The sequence below is a fragment of the Lutra lutra genome, chromosome 9 (genome assembly GCF_902655055.1).
Source record: "Lutra lutra chromosome 9, mLutLut1.2, whole genome shotgun sequence".
Lineage (NCBI taxonomy): Eukaryota > Metazoa > Chordata > Mammalia > Carnivora > Mustelidae > Lutra > Lutra lutra.
The window spans coordinates 129076035-129094437 of NC_062286.1; the positions used below are offsets into that span (position 1 = coordinate 129076035).

Sequence of the window (18403 nt, forward strand, 5' to 3'; positions counted from 1 at the left end):
ATAGTGAAATAATTAGGAAGTAATGAGTCTTGAGTACAAAGTATTTCCTTTGCTTTTAATAACTGTAAATTGACATAATTTCATTTTTAGTAATAATCATGTACCCTAAGGTACCTAGCCTCTGTGGGTGCCTAGATCACCCACAAATTTCCTAAAAATTGAAGCAGTACAATCTGACTCTGGTACACCACTGCTTAACAGCTATAAACAATCAAAAATTGGAATAATATTATTGCTAAAGCTTGTCTCATTCTTGCACAAGCAGTAGCCCTCCAGGGACACGTGGACTAATGGGGAAGGAAACATTATCCAGTTTTACTTTTTTTTGCTTAATAATTATTTATCAACATCTTTAGAACTGGTTTTACCACTGTAGACATATATCAGATTGCACATTTTAAATATGTGCAGTTTATTTTATTTCAGTTATATCTCAAAAAAACCCATTTTTAATGGTTTCAAGGGACTTCAAAAAATTGGAACATATTTACACTGTTTTGATCAATTGCATTTTTATAACTATAATGACTGAAAATTTTAAAGCTAGTCTTATGGTCGTAGAAGGTAAAATAATGATTCCATTGACATATATGTATTTTTAGGCAGAGAAATATGATAGCTCTATCAATAAGCTATTTAGGCATTAAAAAATACATTATTGGTGGGATGCCTGGCTGGTTCAGTTGGTAGAGCATGTGACTTTTAACCTCAGGGTCATGAGTTCAAGCCACCCATATTGGGCATGGAGCCTACTTAAAATAAAATAAAAAATACATTATGGTAAAATTTTAATGTGGTGAAACATGGGGTGAAAATTTGAGTTTGAATAGAAAAGAGAATGATGTGAAACCATCATTAGAGAAGAGCCTATTCATGATTGATTGATTGATTGATTTTAGTAATCTCTACACCTACATGGGGCTCAAACTCATGACCCAAAGATCAAGAGCCTCATGTTCTACCTGCTAAGCCAGCCAGGTGCCCCATTCATGTGTTTTTTTAAAGGGATGGTTGTAGGTATCAAATTGCTAGGATATTTAATTCAACTGACATAAACATTTTATGTTTAAAAGAATGACATAAACATTTGTTTTTGAGTGTATAAATTTATAATATGTCAGAAATTGCAGCCTTTGTACCTGTTTAAACTCTTGATGGTAAAAGGTTAGCTGTCAACTAAAAAATGTGCAGGAAAGTCCATAGTTGTTCAATAATCATTTGGGAAGCACACTAACAAAAAAGATTGACTACTGACAGCTTAGACAGCGGAAGCTTTTCCATAAAACCATCCCAACCTCCTGAAATGAAGGAATTGATTTTCCCTTCTCTGATTTCTGAGAATCTCTCTGAAGCATGAAACACATTTGAATATGGTTATTTGTAGATTGGTGGGGTTTTAACCGGTGCTTCTTGGACTGGGGACAAGGGGAAACATGGATGGTCACTACTCCCATAGGGTATGTGTCTCTATGCAAATTTCTGGGGCACGAAACTTCAGATTCTCTCTTCCTGACCCCCAAGAGGCTAAAAACAATTTGAGCAGACTGAGGCCTTTTAAGACGTCTTAATAGGTTCTTCTTTGACTTCCATAAAACAAAATGCAGTAATCAAAGGTTTAGTGAACTTAATTAAAGTCCCCAATTCCCTACGTAGGACTGAAGTAAAACACAACAAACAAAACAAAAAGCCAGCCAAGCAAACAAACCTCCCCTCTACCCCGTATTAAGGGCCAGAGGTTCTTGATTAAAATCCTGTGTCCTGCACTTGCCAGTTAGAGGAAAGTTTGAAAGTCCCTTTGCTCCTCAGTGACATGGGGGATAAAAGACCTACCTTTTGGGGTACTTAGGAGGACGAAATAAGGTGAAGTGCTGGGTACCAAGTCCATGCCCGCTACATTATGGCGCTTCCTTATTTTCTACCCCTTAGGTGGAGGAAGTCTGTGGGATGGCATGGGCCACACACAGATCCTCCTGCCAGCTTCCTTCCTTTCTCTCTTTTCTTTTCTTTTTCTTTCTTTTTTTTTTTTTTTAAAGAAGGTAATCAACAGGGGCGCCTGGGTGGCTCAGTGGGTTAAGCCTCTGTCTTCAGCTAAGGTCATGATCTCAGGGTCCTGGGATCGAGTCCTGCATCAGGCTCTCTGCTCAGCGGGGAGCCTGCTTCCCCCATCTCTCTGCCCGCCTCTCTGCCTACTTGTGATTTCTCTCTCTGTGTGTCAAATAAATAAATAAAATCTTAAAAAAAAAAAAAAGAAAAAGGTAATTAACAGTTTACAAAGTGCTCCCAAGGCTTTATTTCGTTTAATCTATACAACTCCATTTTTAAAAATTTTTTTAAGGATACTGCATGTAAATTTATTTGTTTTCACGATGCTTAAGGCTTAATTTGTTGCAAGCCTTGGAGATAAAAAATAGATGAATAATTGTAGAATACTTTTGATAGGTTACACATATGGCACACTCAAAAATTAGTATATGACTTTTGCTCAATCCTATGCAACTCAATACGGATTGTGAAAATAAACATATTTTTAAAAAATATTTTATTTGGGGCACCTGGGTGGCTCAGTGGGTTAAGCCACTGCCTTCGGCTCAGGTCATGATCCCAGGGTCCTGGGATCGAGCCCCACATCGGGCTCTCTGCCAGCAGGGAGCCTGCTTCCCTTCCTCTCTCTCTGCCTGCCTCTCTGCCTATTTGTGATCTCTGTCTGTCAAATAAATAAATAAATAAATAAATATATATATATATATATTTTTTTTTAAAGATTTTATTTATTTATTTGACAGAGATGACAAGTAGGCAGAGAGGCAGGCAGAGAATGAGAGGGGGAAGCAAGCTCCCTGCGGAGCAGAGAGCTGGATGCCGGTAGATCTCAGGACCCTCAGACATGACCTGAGCTGAAGGCAGAGGCTTAACCAACTGAGCCACCCAGGCGCCCCCAAATAAACCTATTTTTGATGTGATGAGCACTGGGTGTTACACCCAACTAATGAATCATTGAACACTTCATCAAAAACTAATGATGTACTATAAGTTGGCTAATTGAATTTACTTATTTTTTAAACTTAATTTATTTTTTCAGGGTTCCAAGATTCATTGTTTACACCCCCCCCCAGTGCTCCATGCAGTCCATGCCCTCCTTAATACCCACCACCAGGCTCACCCATCCCCCCAACGCCCTCCCCTCCAAAACCCTCAGTTTGTTTCTCAGAGTCCACAGTCTCTCATGGTTCGTCTCCCCCTCTGATTTCCCCCAATTCACTTATCCATTCCTTCTCCTAATGTCCTCCGTGTTATTTCTTATGCTCCACAAGTAAGTGAAACCATATGATAATTGACTCTCTCTGCTTGACTTATTTCACTCAGCTTAATCTCCTCCAGTCCCGCCCATGTTGCTACAAAAGTTGGGTGTTCATCCGTTCTGATGGAGGCACCAGCTTCCTTTCAAGCAAAGAGACGTGATTTGGGGAGTCAACAGGCAGCAGGTGCCTGAGATCTGGCCTATAATTGGGGTAAACCTGACCCTCTCCCTTTCCTCAGGCCTCCTAGGCCAGAGGTCACCGAGGTTGGGCACACACCTGGAGCAGCCAGAGGTGTCCAGCCCAAGAAACCATGACTAGTCCTCTCCTTCATGGCTCAGCTCAAGTGCTCCTCTCCTAGGAAGCTTCTCAAAACCTTCTAGCCTTTTCCTTCTAGCTCCCCTCTCTCCCTCCCCCGAGACCCCTGTTACTCCGTCCCTCTCCTTGGAAAACCATGCCTTTCTCTCTTATGTTGGAGATTAAAGGCACAGGCTTCAGGGTCAGAGAGATCTGGGCTCTAATCCTCGCTGTGTGACCCAAGACAAGACACTTTAACCTCTCTGTGCCTCAGTTTCTCTTTAGTAACTTGGGAGCCATGTGTGTTGACAGTATGGTGTTTATTTAGCACAACACCCACCACAAAAGGATGCCCGTTTTTTATGATCACAGAGGGTCTCCCTCTAAGAGTCTTGAGTTGGGGAGCTTTCTTGCAAAAAGTTCCTCACACAAAGTAAATAACAGGTAATCATGTCACTATTTTCAGAACAGCTGAGAGAGTGGGCGTGGGGCTCTCTCTCCCAGAATGGTGCCAACCCTCTTTGGTCTTCCTCACTCCATGCAAATTTCTCTTCAGCTCCAGATAATGACAGCCTGGAGTTTCCAGAGGCCGTGGAATGTCCAGCCACTGCCTTGCATAACCGCAGAACCAGGGAACACTGGACAAGGAAGGGCCCTCCCAGACCGTTCACCCGAACAGCACCCCCATTGTAAGACAGGCAAACCAAGGCCCACACAGTGAGTCAGCACCCACGGGAAGGGTGGTAAAGAATTCTAAAAATAGCCTCACCCCTTCCATTCACTTTCTCCTTGGTTTGTTTTATTTATTTATTTTTGTCATGACACTTTCCTCCCCTGACATCATGTCGTTATCCTTTTCCTCGTGTATCGTCTGTTCCCCCACCAGATGTAAGCTCCATGAGAGCGGGAACATGGTCTTGTGCATGGAGGGATCCCTAGCATCTTGCCCAAGGTCTGGCCCAAGTCAGTGTCCAGTAAATGTTTGTTGTATAGATAAATGAATTGGTTGTTTGTCCTTAGAGATTCAGACACAAGCATTCACTCATTTGCTCATCTATCCAACCTCTAATGAACACCTTCTGTGTGAGAGGTTTGTCTGAAAAATCCTGGTGAATGAGACACTGCCCTTGCTCTCCAGCAGGTTCCTGGATTAGGGAAGAGTAACCACCAGTGGCTAAGGACCTATTATATCCCAAGCTCTGGGCTGGCAGCGTTATGTGCATTTTCTCTGTATGTGCAGCTACAGCAACAGCTGACTGATACAGGATTTAAATCAGGTTTCTCTGATTCAGTCTCACTAGGTTGTCCCACTGAGTTGATAGCTCTGATTCCTGTTTTCCCCACAAAAAAACCCATTTTTTAAAATTAAATTCAGTTAATTAACATATAATATATTATTTGTTTCAGGGGTACAGGTCTGTGATACATCAGTCTTATCTAATACCCAGTCCTCATTACAACACATACCCTCCCCAGTGTCCATCACCCAGTTACCCCATTCCCCTCACTCACTCTCCCCTCCAGCAACCTCATTTTGTTTCCTGAGATTAAGAGTCTCTTATGGTTTGTCTCCCTCTGGTTTCGTCTTTCCCTCCCTTCCCCTATGGTCCTCTGTCTTATTTCTCAAGTTCCTCATATCAGTGAGATCATATGATAATTGTCTTTCTCTGATTGATGTATTTCGCTTAACATAATACCCTCTAGTTCCATCCACATCATTGCAAATGGCAAGATTTCGGTTGTTTTTTTTTTTCCGATGGCTGCATAATATTCCATTGTATGTATACACCACATCTTCCTTATACATTCATCTGTTGGTGGACATCTAGGTTCTTTCCATAGTTTGGCTATTGTGGACATTGCTGCTATAAACATTGAGGGGCACGTGCCCCTTAGGACCACTACATTTGTATCTTTAGGGTAAATACCCAGTAGTGCCATTGCTGGGTCACAGGGTAGCTTTATTTTCAACTTTTTGAGGAACCTCCATACTGCTTTCCAGAGTAGCTGCATCAGCTTTCATTCCCACCATGAGTGTAGGAGGGTTCCTCTTTCTCAACATCTTCACCAACATCCGTCATTTCCTGACTTGTTAATTTCAGCCATTCTGACTAGTGTGAGGTGGTATCTCATTGTCCCCACAAAAACGTTTTGAGGTGTTCGTCCCCGGGAGCAGAGAGGAAGATGCTGGGAAAGAGATTGAGAGATGTGTCCCTGAGAACCTCCTGCATACTAAACTTGAGCTTCCCCTGCAGTCCCCGACTCTGGCAGCTAGAGAAAAGCACAAATAATAAAAATCCCAACCATTCACAGAGTCCTAGACAGTTCTTCAAAGGGATTTTGTGTAAGTTATTGCATTTACATGCCTCAAACTGTCTGAGAGGGTAGTCAGGGCTGGCATTATTACAACCACTTTAGAGCTGAGGAAATAAAGCTCAGAGAGGTGAAGTGAGATGTCCCAGTTACAAAGCTTCATCTAAACGCGGATCCCTTGGTTTCTAGCTCTGAGCTCCTTCCAGACACCCTATTTCTTCTGTGTCCTTGACAGAGACCATCATCTGAGCGCTTCCCTGTGGGAGGCATAGCATCATGGGACACGCATGCCGCAGCCCAGAGGCTGGAGCGTGGGAAGCAGAGCAGGATGCTTTGAACCCCACTTTATCAACATCCAGCTGAGTTTTCCCATTCCTCTCAACTTTCCCTGCCCCCCTCCCTCGAGGTCTTTTCTTCCGGCCTTCATCCAACATCCAGTCAAGGTGGAGATAATGCAACTATTTTCTAGATGCCACAGAGATCAGAATCTGCTCTTTGCAAACAGCAAAAGCTGTTGGTGCAGCAGAAATGGGGCAATGAGGTAAAGGTTGTCAGCTAAAGCCTCCTCAGCCATTTGACTTATGACATTGGGCAGTCCACCCACACCACTGTTTCCTCTTACAATAAATGAGAATCCTCCCATGACGGCGGGGCTGTGACCAACACCTCTTCTTCCCCCGCACATCTTTGCCCCTGCTAACTCATCTTCACGTCTACTACTTTTACCACTTCCTCAGAAAAACCTTCCCCTGAGGCCAAATTGTCTTCCTGCCCAACTTTCGACATCATTTCCTTCCCAGCATTCACTACAACTTCTATTTCCACCATTACCATTCTGTTTTCTGGTTTTGTTTTCTAGCAGGGGGCCTGCTACATAGTAAGTACTCGGTATATATTTGTTGGATGAGTGAATGAATGAATCTGCTTTCCTCCTCTCATCCCTCCTGCCTCCTCCCTCCCCCCCACCCCACACAGTTCCCAGGGGTGGGGTAAGGCAATGATGAACTATAAGCTGGGAATTCTTGGGCAAAGGTGGATGGCTGTGACCTCCGCTGCCCTATCCCTGCCACACTGGTCTTGCTATTCGGAGAACATGCCAATCTCATTCCTGCCTGAGGGCTTTGCATTTGCGAGCCCTCTCTCTGGTATGTTCTTTCCAGACACAAGTTGGCTTCATCCTTCATTTCCATCACATCTCTGCTCACATGCTGCCTCTTCAGGGAGGTCTTGCTGATTGCTATTTCTGAAGTAATCCTTCTCAGTCTCCCTCATCCATTGTTCTCACACCTTTACCCCCATCTTCATAGCTCTTCTCACGACTGGATGATAAGTTTCACATTGTTGGTTGACTTATTTATTGTCTTTCTCCTACGTGAGAATATACACTCTATGAGGTCAGAGTTTTACTTTACTTTATTCAGTTCTGGCACATAGTAAATGCTCAATGAATATTTATCAAATGATTGATTGATTGAATGATGAAAAGGGAGGTGAAAAAAACAGCTTTTCTTTTTAAAATAAAGCCCTGAATTCTTTACGTCAGATCAAGGAATAATTTCTAGGAAGGAGCAGAGAATATAGTACATGGTAGGGTCAGGAAGCCTGGGGAGTGGAGCAACTGTTTTCAGAAAATCTCACTTCTTTTTCTCCGGGAGTGTCTTAGACCTGGTAACTGATCCCTGAAAAAGAGTTCTTTTTTTTTTTTTAAGATTTTTAAAAATTTATTTATTTGACAGAGATCACAAGTAGGCAGAGAGGCAGGCAGGGAGAAAGAGAGAGAGGAGGAAGCAGGTTGCCTGCTGAGCAGAGAGCCCGATGTGGGGCTTGATCCCATGACCCTGAGATCATGACCTGAGTTCAAGGCAGAGTCTTTAACTCACTGAACCACCCAGCCACCCCTGAAAAAGAGTTCTTTATTTTAGAGAAACAATACTGGGGTGCCTGGGTGGCTCAGCCGGTTAAGCATCTCTCTTTGGCTCAGGTCATGATCTTGGAGTCCCGGGATGGAGTCCCAGCATTGGGTGCCTGCTTCTCCCTCTCCCCCTGCTTGGGCTCTCTGTTTCTCTCTCTCTCTGTCAAATGAATACAGAAAATCTTTTAGGGGCACCTGGGTCACTCAATGGGTTAAAGTCTCTGCCTTCGGCTCAGGTCATGATCCCAGGGTCCTGGGCTCGATTGAGCCCTACATCGGGCTCTCTGCTTGGCGCGGAGCCTGCTTCATCCTCTCTCTCTGCCTGCCTCTCTGCCTACTGGTGATCTCTGTCTGTCAAAGAAATGAATAAAATCTTTAAAAAAAGAAAAAAGAAAATCTTTTAAAAAGAGAAAGCGAGAGAAGCAACGTCCCCGGAGGCCCAGCCACCTGCTTGTATCCCTGGCAGCATCCGCCCTTCACAGAGAAATGATTTGCAGAAAAGCGCTGACCCTAGAGCTTCCTCCTCTGAGCTTCAGGTTCCTCATCTGTGAAATGGGGAAAATGTACATACCTACCTCCCCAGAGTGTTGGGATGACAAGAAGATCACGTAGGTGAAAGCCCTGTGTGAACTGTACTGTCCAGGGCACTTCCTACTATGCCTCGGGAAGAGGGAGCATGTGGAGTCAGGTTGGCCTGGGGTGGCGTTCCCGCTCTACCACTCGCTGGCCGTGTGGCCTTGGGTAAGTGGTGTCCTTTCTCTGAGCCTTGGCTTCCTTATCTGTTAAGTGGGACCATGACTTGTACCTACAATTTCCAAGCTTGTTTTGGAAGTTCAGTAAGAATCAAGTGAGATCATATAAGTGTCTGGCTCACAGTGGGTAACTCAGCAAATGTTCCTCAGAGGCACACACAACCCTTAACCTACCCCGGGTGGCTCAGTCAGCTAAGTGTTCGATTCTTGATACCGGCGCACGTCATGATCTCAGGGTCATGAGATCAAGCCCTGCATCAGGCTGTGCATTGGGCATGAAGCCTGGTTAAGATTCTGTCTCTCTCTCCCCCTCCCCCCTTTGTCCCTCCTCCACTCTCTGTTCCCACTCTCTCTCTAAAAAAAAATACTCTGGGTAACAAAGTGTTCTTAGTCTGAGAGAGAAAGCAGACAACGATGATTTCTTTCTCTCCAGTTCTCTTCGGAGAGAGGTAATCACTGGCCAGAACCCATGCAGAGGACAGGCAGCCAAATGCAACCTCCCACATGGAGTTTCCGAAAAGTGTGAGCGCAGAGTTGCATAACCTGTCCCTGAGAGTATCTCTCCTAAAGTGTTTTCATCAAACATTCCCTGAAAGGGATCACGTGGTGGCCTAGAGAAGGAGTGGGCAGCCTAGGGAAGGAGGAAAGGAGAAAAGAGAGGGAGTTGGAGAACCCTGCAGGTGGGGTGGGATTAAGAAAGGAAGGTACCACATTTACTGAACTCCAACTGTATGCCAGGCACTGGGCTCACGCTATCTGACACCCACTTAGATCTTCCCCATAAATCTGAGAGATCAGATGTTACCACTCCCGCATTCCAAGGGAAGAAATAATAATTAATATTGCTAATGTTTACCTAATGCTGACTGCCTATCAGATAGTAGTAGCGTGAGCACATATTTGATCCTCAGGACAAACCAAATCATGGGTACTATTCTTATCATCATTTTAATAGAGAAGGAGACTGAGAGTCAGAAATGAAGTAGCTTCCCCAAGGTCACCTAGCAAGATAGTAGTGGGGCTAGGATTCGAATATAAGTGGGGCTCAAAGCCCACAGACCTGTATGAGGACATCCCCCAAGGGATTTATGCAGAACGTGATCCCAACAAGAATTGGCCTTATAAACCCACAGTGGGAGTTCAGTGTGGAAAGGACATAAGTGACCAAGTAACCAGAGGCACTCTTCTTCTCTGCACCCGGAGGACAGTTTGTCCCAGCTTGTGGCTGTTTGTCATTCAGTCTCTGACCTGAAGTTTAAAATTTCATTCATAAGTTTGGAACCACAAACCCAGCAGCGTGGGAAGGGCCCTTGGAGATCAGCTATTCTAGTCCAACGCCCTCAGATTACAGATGGGAAAAAACCCTGAGGCCTCAAGAGAGCCGTGGACATGGCAAGGTCACAGAGCAATTTTCTGTTAGAAGAGGATTTCGTTTGAGGTCAATTACAGATCATCTTGTTCTGTAATTACCAAATGTTGGCTCTACCTCTGAATCACTTGGGGAGCTCTTTATACATCCAGATTTCTGCATTCTGCTTCTGGCGATTCAGATTTTGGTTTGCAACAAGGCCTGGGAATCGGACAATATAATATGTTCCTCGGCTGATTCAGATGGCACAAGGTCAGGGACTGCATTTGGAAGTTGGAGTCCAGTTCTCCTCCATCGTTTTATACTTTGGCATACTAAGACGGGTCTTGCCCAAGGTCTTATGACAGGTCACTGGGGCCCTAGTTCAGGCTTTGTGATCATTCTTCTTCTCTAGGCTTCCTGTGGTCAGATTCTCAAAATGGGCCAAGGAGTTTGACTAAGGGAGTTACTGTGGTTTTCCCCAGCTCTTGGTTTCCTTGTTGTAACCCAGATTAAGACAGAGAATGGTGCTCCATTTCCCAAGCTTGGAAAGATGGAATTCAAGAGCTGAAATCCTACAGGTGAAAGGAAACTGCAACAGGCTGTCCTGCAGGCCCACGGGGCTTTCCCAAGGCAAGCTCTAGGCTCCAGGAATGACGTCAGACCCCAGCTATTCAGTGCCCTAAACCTCAGGCTACCTGCATTTTCCATTGCCAGAGAATGGCTAGGGAGGGCTTTCCAGTCTGTGGGAGGTGATGGGTGGAGAGGGCCCAGCTGTGATGCGAGGCGGAGCCTGACTCAGGAGCCAAACATTCCCAAACCTGAAAGACCAAGCTGCTTGCGGGAACTGAGTCAAACCTCTCAAGCACTTTTTCTCCCTACTCCACCACTTATTTAGCACCCCCCCCCCCCCCCCCCCCCGCTTTGGGGATGGTTATTTGGGTTTTGGAGTGTGGTGTCTTGGGTTCAAATCCCTGCTCAGTTTCTTAGCAGCTGCCTTACCTACGTAGAGTCACACTTCCTTTCTAGGCCTCTGTTTCTTCACCTTTAAAAAAGATGGGTAATACCCACTTTCTCGGATCGTGAGGATTAAACAAGATCATGTATGTATTTGATAAGCAGAAGATGTTTTCTCAGAAAATGGGTCATCAGTGGACCAAAGGGATTTGAATATATTTTTGTTGATCCAAATTGAGGCGCCTTAAAGAATGGTTGAGCTGGAAAGCACCTCAAATCTTTGGGTCTTAAGGACTTCCAAACTGGAATTCAAGGGAACTGTTTATGGTATTTCTAAACGATAAGGGAAACCACATACTTACTCTTGATATAGTCTCACTTTTCTTTACTTTTGTCTGGAATAGTATCAACTCAAGGTGATAAATATGATTATCACATGATGTTCAGAGTTCTGATTGGCAGTTACATGTGTCTTTGATAAGTTTTTTTATGGGGAACTAATTAGTAGAGGGTAGACTGAATGTTGGCAAACGTTAATGTTGTCTAACTCCTCATTTTGTAATCAGGGAAGCTGGGGTTTAAAAAGGAAGTGGCTTGGGGCGCCTGGGTGGCTCAGTGGGTTAAGCCACTGCCTTCGGCTCAGGTCATGATCTCAGGGTCCTGGGAACGAGTCCCGCGTCGGGCTCTCTGCTCAGCGGGGAGCCTGCTTCCCTCTCTCTCTCTGCCTGCCTCTCTGTCTGCTTGTGATCTCTGTCTGTCGAATGGATAGGTAAAATCTTAAAAAAAAAAAAAAAAAAAAAAGAAGGAAGTGGCTTGCTAGTCACGCAACTCGTAGAGCTGGCTCTAAAACCCACATTCTTTCCCCGGAATCAGTTACTTCCCTTCTTTCCATTCTGGAGAAGGGGGATCTAGGCTCAATGAAGTTGAGGGGTTTGGGTCGGCTGGGACAGGAATAAAGTGATTCATCAATTTGCTGTTACTCTTTGTTTTGGCTCATTCAGCAAATATTTACTGACTGCATACACTCTGTGGACTCAGAGGAGAAGGTGGAGAGAAAACAGTCACAGTGGCAGGCAGGGTCAGAATGTGCTTCCAGGTATGACTTCAGAACCTGTCCTTTTTTCTATTTTGAATATATATGTATATATAAATATAAATGGATACCTATGTTATAAAGCACCCACTACATTGCCTCCTAATAATCAGGTTGTGTCAGAGGGCAGGGATTGTCCCAGTCATACGTGTCCAAACCTTCCTGGCACCCAGCAGCAGGTTCATTTAAAGTTATCCCGGACTCTTACTAGGAGAAAGAAAATAGAACCTATATTTAGAGACTCATTAATTCCTAAACTTCTTTACCTGGCTCTTGCCTACCCTCTCCCTACTACTCTCCAGGTTGCCCCGCTTTTCTTCAAGATTCCCCTGTAGGGGGCACGCAAGCTCTACAGCTCTTGTGCCTTACTTCCGTTCGCCTTCACCCTTCATTTTGCGCATGTGCAAACATCCCTTCCCGGCGGCCGTACACCGATGGAGTTGGCTGGGCCAAAGATTGCACCCACTACGCCTGCGCACTCTAGGCTCCGCCCCCTCCACCGCCGTCCCCGGAAACGCTTCCTTCCTACGCGGTCGCCGCTGCTGCCGCCGTCGTCGTTGGACCTTTGCCTCTCTAGGCCGGTAGGGCTTCTCCTCCATGGTCCTGTTTGTCAGCGCTGTTTGGGGAACCAGCCGGTGAGGCTGGGCCGCGCTCGGACACTTCGACCCTCGAGTCGGTCACCGGTGAGTGAGCCCCGAAGGAGCCTGCGGACGGGCGGGCCCGAGCAGCTGGAATGGGCAGGATTTTCCCTCACTCTGGGAATGGGTCTGTCCACCCCGCCCTTACCCCCCCTCCCGGAATGGGCTCGCCCCTTCAGTCCCTGTCCCTCCTCCCGGGCGGGGCGGTGTTGCTATGGTGACGGCCTGCTGGCTGAGGCCCGGCGTGTGTCCTCGCAGGTGCCAGGGCGGCCCTGGGCCCATGGCTCGGCAGCGCTGACCCAGGCCCCGGGTGGCGGCCGGGCCCCGAGGGCCAGCATGGCAGGCCAGTTCCGTAGCTACGTGTGGGACCCGTTGTTGATCCTGTCGCAGATCGTCCTCATGCAGACCGTCTATTACGGCTCGCTGGGCCTGTGGCTGGCGCTGGTGGATGGGCTGGTGCGCAGCAGCCCCTCGCTGGACCAGATGTTCGACGCCGAGGTAGGGTCACCAGGACGGCGCGGTCTGAGTCTCGGCCTCTTGGGGTGTGCTTTGTGGGTCCGACACCGCTCCCTCCTCCCTCCCACCCCGCCCCCCACCCCGGGATCTAGACGTGGCTGGACCACCATCTCACTCTGTGACCCAGGGAAAGGGACCTCTTCTTTCTGAGCCTCAGGTGCCCCATCCATGAAAATGAAAGCACTGAGAACAAAGGCAGATTATTAGTACAGAGGAAAGGGCCTGGATATACTAAGGAACAGTCCTACATTCCAGGCAACGTGATGCATCTCCTCTCTGACACTCTGAGAAAGTGACTTCACTTCCCTGGCTGCAGATTCTCAGGTGCCAAATTGAAGAGAGGGAGGATGAAAGAGCATTCATGGAGGTATTATGGAAACAGCCTAGACTTTGGAATCGGGCCTTGGTTTAAATTCCTCTTACTACCTGTGTGATGTGGGGCAAGTGCTGTCCCTTCTGAACCAGCGTGTTCCTCTCTGCAAAAGCATGGCAGAGCTCATGGATTGCAATACAGAGAGCCTGTACTTTGGATTCAGAAAGGTTCAGCGTCCCATCTAGTCTAAATATACTAACCATGGGGATTTGGGCAAGTTGCTTCACCTTTCTGAGCCTGTTTTCTTTCCCAGAAACTGGGCGGAATAATTCTCAGCACAATGTTATGAGGCCCAGAGACCCCGGAGGTATCTAGGAAGGTGAAAGTGCTTTATCAAGTAATGGAGGGCTAGGAAATGGTTGCGTTTGAGAGGCAGCTGTGGTGTATGGTAATGAGCACAGCTCTGGGGGCCTGGAGATCGGGAGATCAGGAATGCAATCTTTGCTCCTGCTGCTGTTCTCTGTGTGGCTCTTGGGCAAGGTATTATCCAAAAAGGGGTAACAGTAATGTTAACGATAGCTTTGCAAGGCTGTTGTGAGGATAACAGGAGATTATCGAAGTCTGAGGTCTTTGTAAGCTGACGGTGCTGGGCAGATGTTTGGTATTCAGTAGTATTGTCTCGAGAGTGGTGGAAGTTGCACACACACTGGGTGCCCAGTAGTAGCCTATTAGAAGCCTCTGTCCTCCTGGGAATGGCCTTTGGGAGTCCTGGGCGTTGTTGAAGAGCCGTCTCACGCACACAACCTGGATTCTAGAGCAGGGGTTGGTGGACCTTGAAGGACAAGATAGTAAAGGTTTTAGGTCACAACTACTGGACCCCCCCCCCCCCCCCCCCACTGCAGTGCAAAAGTAGCCAGAGACAGTACTAAGCAAATAGGTGTGGTAGCGTTTCTGTAACACCTTTTTTTACAAAACTACGTGTCTGACTGGTGGGGCCTCAGTTTGCCAAACCCGTCTTAGTCTTTACTCTTGCCGTTTACTCACTGTATCACTTTGGGCAAATTACTTAACATCTCTGAACTTTTGCTTTTCCTTTGTAAGTCTCTTCTTGGCTGCTGTTTGGGGTCAAACGAGATACCAAAGTGGGTGTCTGTGAAAGCACCTTGTTGGAAATAGACTGCCATACAGATGCAGGGCCCTGTTGTCTTCTGTGCTGTGGGAAGAATGCGTTTTCCCTAGGAGGTCCTGGAGCCTGGAGCTCTGCCAAGCCAAGTCACTTTTCCAGCATATTTCCATTTGTGATTCCCCCTCAGATCCTGGGCTTTTCCACCCCTCCAGGCCGGCTCTCCATGATGTCCTTCATCCTCAACGCCCTCACCTGGTGAGTATCACCAGTTTTGCTTTCCAGCTTTTGGGGTCCTAGCACTGGAACTAACTTCCTAAATTCGGACATGAGACAGGCTGGCACTTGTTCCTGGGGAGTGGTGGACTAAATTGGGTGGCAAAGGCCAGTTCTGGGACTGGCTTCATTATAGGGCTCCTTCCATTATGATTTTGCTTTAGCTGGAAAGCTCTTACATCGCTCTGCATGCTGCCTGTGGGATAGCTTCCATCTCAGATCACTTCCCTGTTGTGGAACGAGGTGAGGAAGGGATTGGACCGGTAGTCAGGAGAAGTCAGTTCTGTTCTTGGTCCGTGTGCCATTGGCCAAATTACTTCCCTCCTCTCTAGGCCTCGGGCTCCTCGTCAGTACACCTGAGAGCTTTGACTGGGTAACATTGAAGGCCACTTGTGACCATTGCCTGCCCCTTGAGAGGCAGTGTGGCATAGCGATTAAGATCTCAGCTTCTGAAGGCAGACTCACTTGGCTTTGAATCTCAGCTTTCCCACTAGTCTAGGGACTTTGGACAGTTGATCTATCTAGGCCCCAATTTCCTCATCAGTAAAATGAAGCAAATGATATTACCCGTCTCATAGTTGTAAGGGTTGAATGAATTCATTCATGGGAAGTACTTGGAACAGTACCTTGCACATTACTGTTCTTGACCTTACACTGGGGATTGAAAATGGGTGGGCTGACTATGACCTGGATTTGGCTCCTGGATATGTTCTGTTTGGCATCCCACAAATAGTGTTTAAAGTATTTTTCCATTTAGTTGAAAGTCAGGATGTTTTATATATAAAATCCAGATTTCTGGCTTCTTTTGAAAAATGGGAAGATCATTTGATTCCAGGCCAACCTTCCAACATGAGGATTTGTCCAGCTGCAAGTAGCTTGTTGTCCTCACTTGCAGTGGCCCGTGTATGCTTCAGGGTGCCACAGTCCCCACAGTCCCTAGGATTCCCCTGAGGGACAGTTACTATTTCTCATCAAGCTTGTACTTCTGTTTTTCTTCTACCCAGCCTGGTTTCCCTCCCGGCATTACCTGCCAGCCCCTCTAGGCATCTAACAGTGTAACCCTTGCTTCACACTTCTCTTGCTTGCCTCTGACCACTAGGCTGTTATCTTGGTTGTCTCTACTCCCCAGATGATCTAAGGCCAGGACAACCCAGTGGTAACTCACTGCTGTCCTCTCCCCACAGTGCCCTGGGCTTGCTGTACTTCATCCGGCGAGGGAAGCAGTGTCTGGATTTCACTGTCACTGTCCATTTCTTTCACCTCCTGGGCTGCTGGTTCTACAGCTCCCGTTTCCCCTCGGCGCTGACCTGGTGGCTGGTCCAAGCCGTGTGCATTGCACTCATGGCTGTCATCGGGGAGTACCTGTGCATGCGGACGGAGCTCAAGGAGATCCCCCTCAACTCAGCCCCTAAATCCAATGTCTAGAATCGGGTCCTTTGGACACCTGGCTGGGCACTTGGCCCCACCCTCCCACCCCACCTCCCCCAACACCTTGGGCTGCTCAGATCCTCCAGACGAGGTCCAGCCCATGTCTGAGGGGAACCCTGGAAATGTGAAGTCTCTGTTGGTGTGGGAGAGATAGTGAGGCCCCGTCAAGAAGGCAGGTAGCAGTCAGGACCACAGCTGCAGGAATGGCCTCTGTCTGCCGAAGCCTGGCTGTCTGGGAGGTCAGCACGGGGACCTCTGTCAGGGTGATAACAGAGTTGGAACCCTGTCATTCTTGAGCCACCATACCTGTCACCAGCCTGTTATTTTAAAAAAGAACCAAATCAAGGATATCTGATTGGAGCAAACCACTCTTCTAGTCATCTGTCTTACCTTCCCGGGACAGCTGTTAACCTTTGCCATGTTGCTGAACTGCAGCTATTCTGTTCGGAGAAACATTTGGTTTCTGGATCCATAGCCACAGAAAGAGACAGAGGTACAAAGTATTAGGCTGCGGTCGGGGAGAGGACAGCAGATGGAGGCATCAAGCACAAGGAAAATGCACAACCTGTGTCCTGCTATACGCATGTGTGCACACATCCATGAACCCATGACTAACTTTCTTCCAGTTCTCTCTACTGGGTCCCCACCTGCTGCCAGCTTTGGACAGAGCAGGCCACAGGACCCAGAGAAGAGGCCCAGCATCGCTCCTGGTCTACCCTTCATGACAGAGTCACTGCCTCTTCTCTAGGAATGACTAGGCACCCCAGCTCCCACCGGACCTCACTTCTGGCAATAGTTCCTTTTTCCTGCCTTCCTGGGAATTCTGCAGTGGGAAGGGTATGATGCGTGCCCAGAGACAGGAAGCCCAGCCTTCCAACTTGGGTTGTGCTGATAGTGCTGAGGCAAATAGGAGTTTGCTGCTAAGATTTCTGTTTGGGGTGGCATGTCCTCTGTGAGGGGCTTGCAGCTGTCCCTCCTGTGTACATAAATACAGTATTTTCCATGGTTCTGCCTGTGCTTACTTTGTACTGCTGTGGCTGGGCCGGTGAGAGACCTGCACAGCCAGACAGGGTAGCTATAAAGAATGATTAGGCCACCTCCTCCTCTTCTAGACCCCAGATTGTTCTTCCATTTGGTTAAAATACGAAGTGTGGGGAATTCCTGTCCTACCCCTCCAATCTACGGCCACCTCTGCTCTGCCTTGGGTGAACTGCCATGACTGAGTTTCCTTTTTATAGCCAGTGATTTCTCAGTGTGTCCAGTAGAACACACTTGGTCTAGACCCACTTCTGTATGAAACCATCAGTGTTCTCTTCGGGTCGTCTGGAGTCTGCCAAGAGCATGGTCAGCTTTCAGCTTTGCAGTGTTAAGGCTTCACAGATGAATTTTGCTCTCTGCCCACGAAGCCTTTCTAGCTTCCTGGCTCCCAGCACTGCAGAGTAGGGAGGTGAGGCTGACAGGATGAAGGTTTATGAGTGAACATGTTTGTGGGAGACAGGGAGGGTGCTAGGATGAGGCACTACAGTAACTCGGTGCTCTGGCCAAGCTGGAAGGAAGCAGCTTGTTAATGGGGCTTGAATCCTGGCTGCACAGTCTAGCAGATAAGGCCAACTGAGGTGACTTCCCCTGGGTTGGTGGATTTCCCCTAGACACCACAAACCATAAAGGCATGTGGCTAACGTTTTTTGAGGAAGGTCACCAGAGCACAGGTCATGTGGCTGTTGTCTCCCTTGGTCAGCTGGGGGCTGGTTGCTCCAGCTGTGTTGGCACACATCTTTGGGAGTTTCCTTCAGAGACTTGTGCCTGTTCTGCATATCTTCTGTAATGACAAACTTTGCCCCTTGAGTGGTAATTTGGTTTTTAGAAACTGCCAGAAGTCAGGGGAGCCAACTTTTTTCCTCCAACAATAGAGTGACAGAGCCGGGTGACAGGAGTGAAAAAAAATTTTTTTTTAAAAATTTTATCTATTTGAGAGAGGGAGAGAGCATAAGCCAGGTGGAGAGGCAGAGGGAGCAGCAGATTCCTCACTGAGCAGGGAACCCAATGTGGCGCTCAATCCCAGAACCCCAGGATCATGACCTGAGCTGAAGGCAGACATTTAACTGACTGAGCCACCCAGCTGGCCCGAAATTGTTGTGATT

At 47.1% G+C, this 18403-nt stretch overlaps 1 protein-coding gene across 2 annotated transcripts in view; it reads left to right on the top strand.

Moving 5' to 3' along the window:
- Positions 1 to 12457: 12457 nt before the first annotated feature.
- The window catches only part of SYS1 (SYS1 golgi trafficking protein), a 40027-nt gene continuing 34081 nt past the window's right edge, over positions 12458 to 18403 (top strand). The window contains exons 1-4 of one of the 2 annotated variants that reach the window (XM_047745143.1): positions 12460 to 12651; positions 12865 to 13104; positions 14749 to 14816; positions 16019 to 17270. In XM_047745143.1, the coding sequence (XP_047601099.1) occupies positions 12943 to 13104; positions 14749 to 14816; positions 16019 to 16259 (471 nt within the window). In that variant the 5' untranslated portion in view covers positions 12460 to 12651; positions 12865 to 12942 and the 3' untranslated portion in view covers positions 16260 to 17270. Of the gene's footprint in view, positions 12652 to 12864; positions 13105 to 14748; positions 14817 to 16018; positions 17271 to 18403 lie in introns of those variants that run through there. The other variant, XM_047745144.1, reaches the window with a different exon arrangement.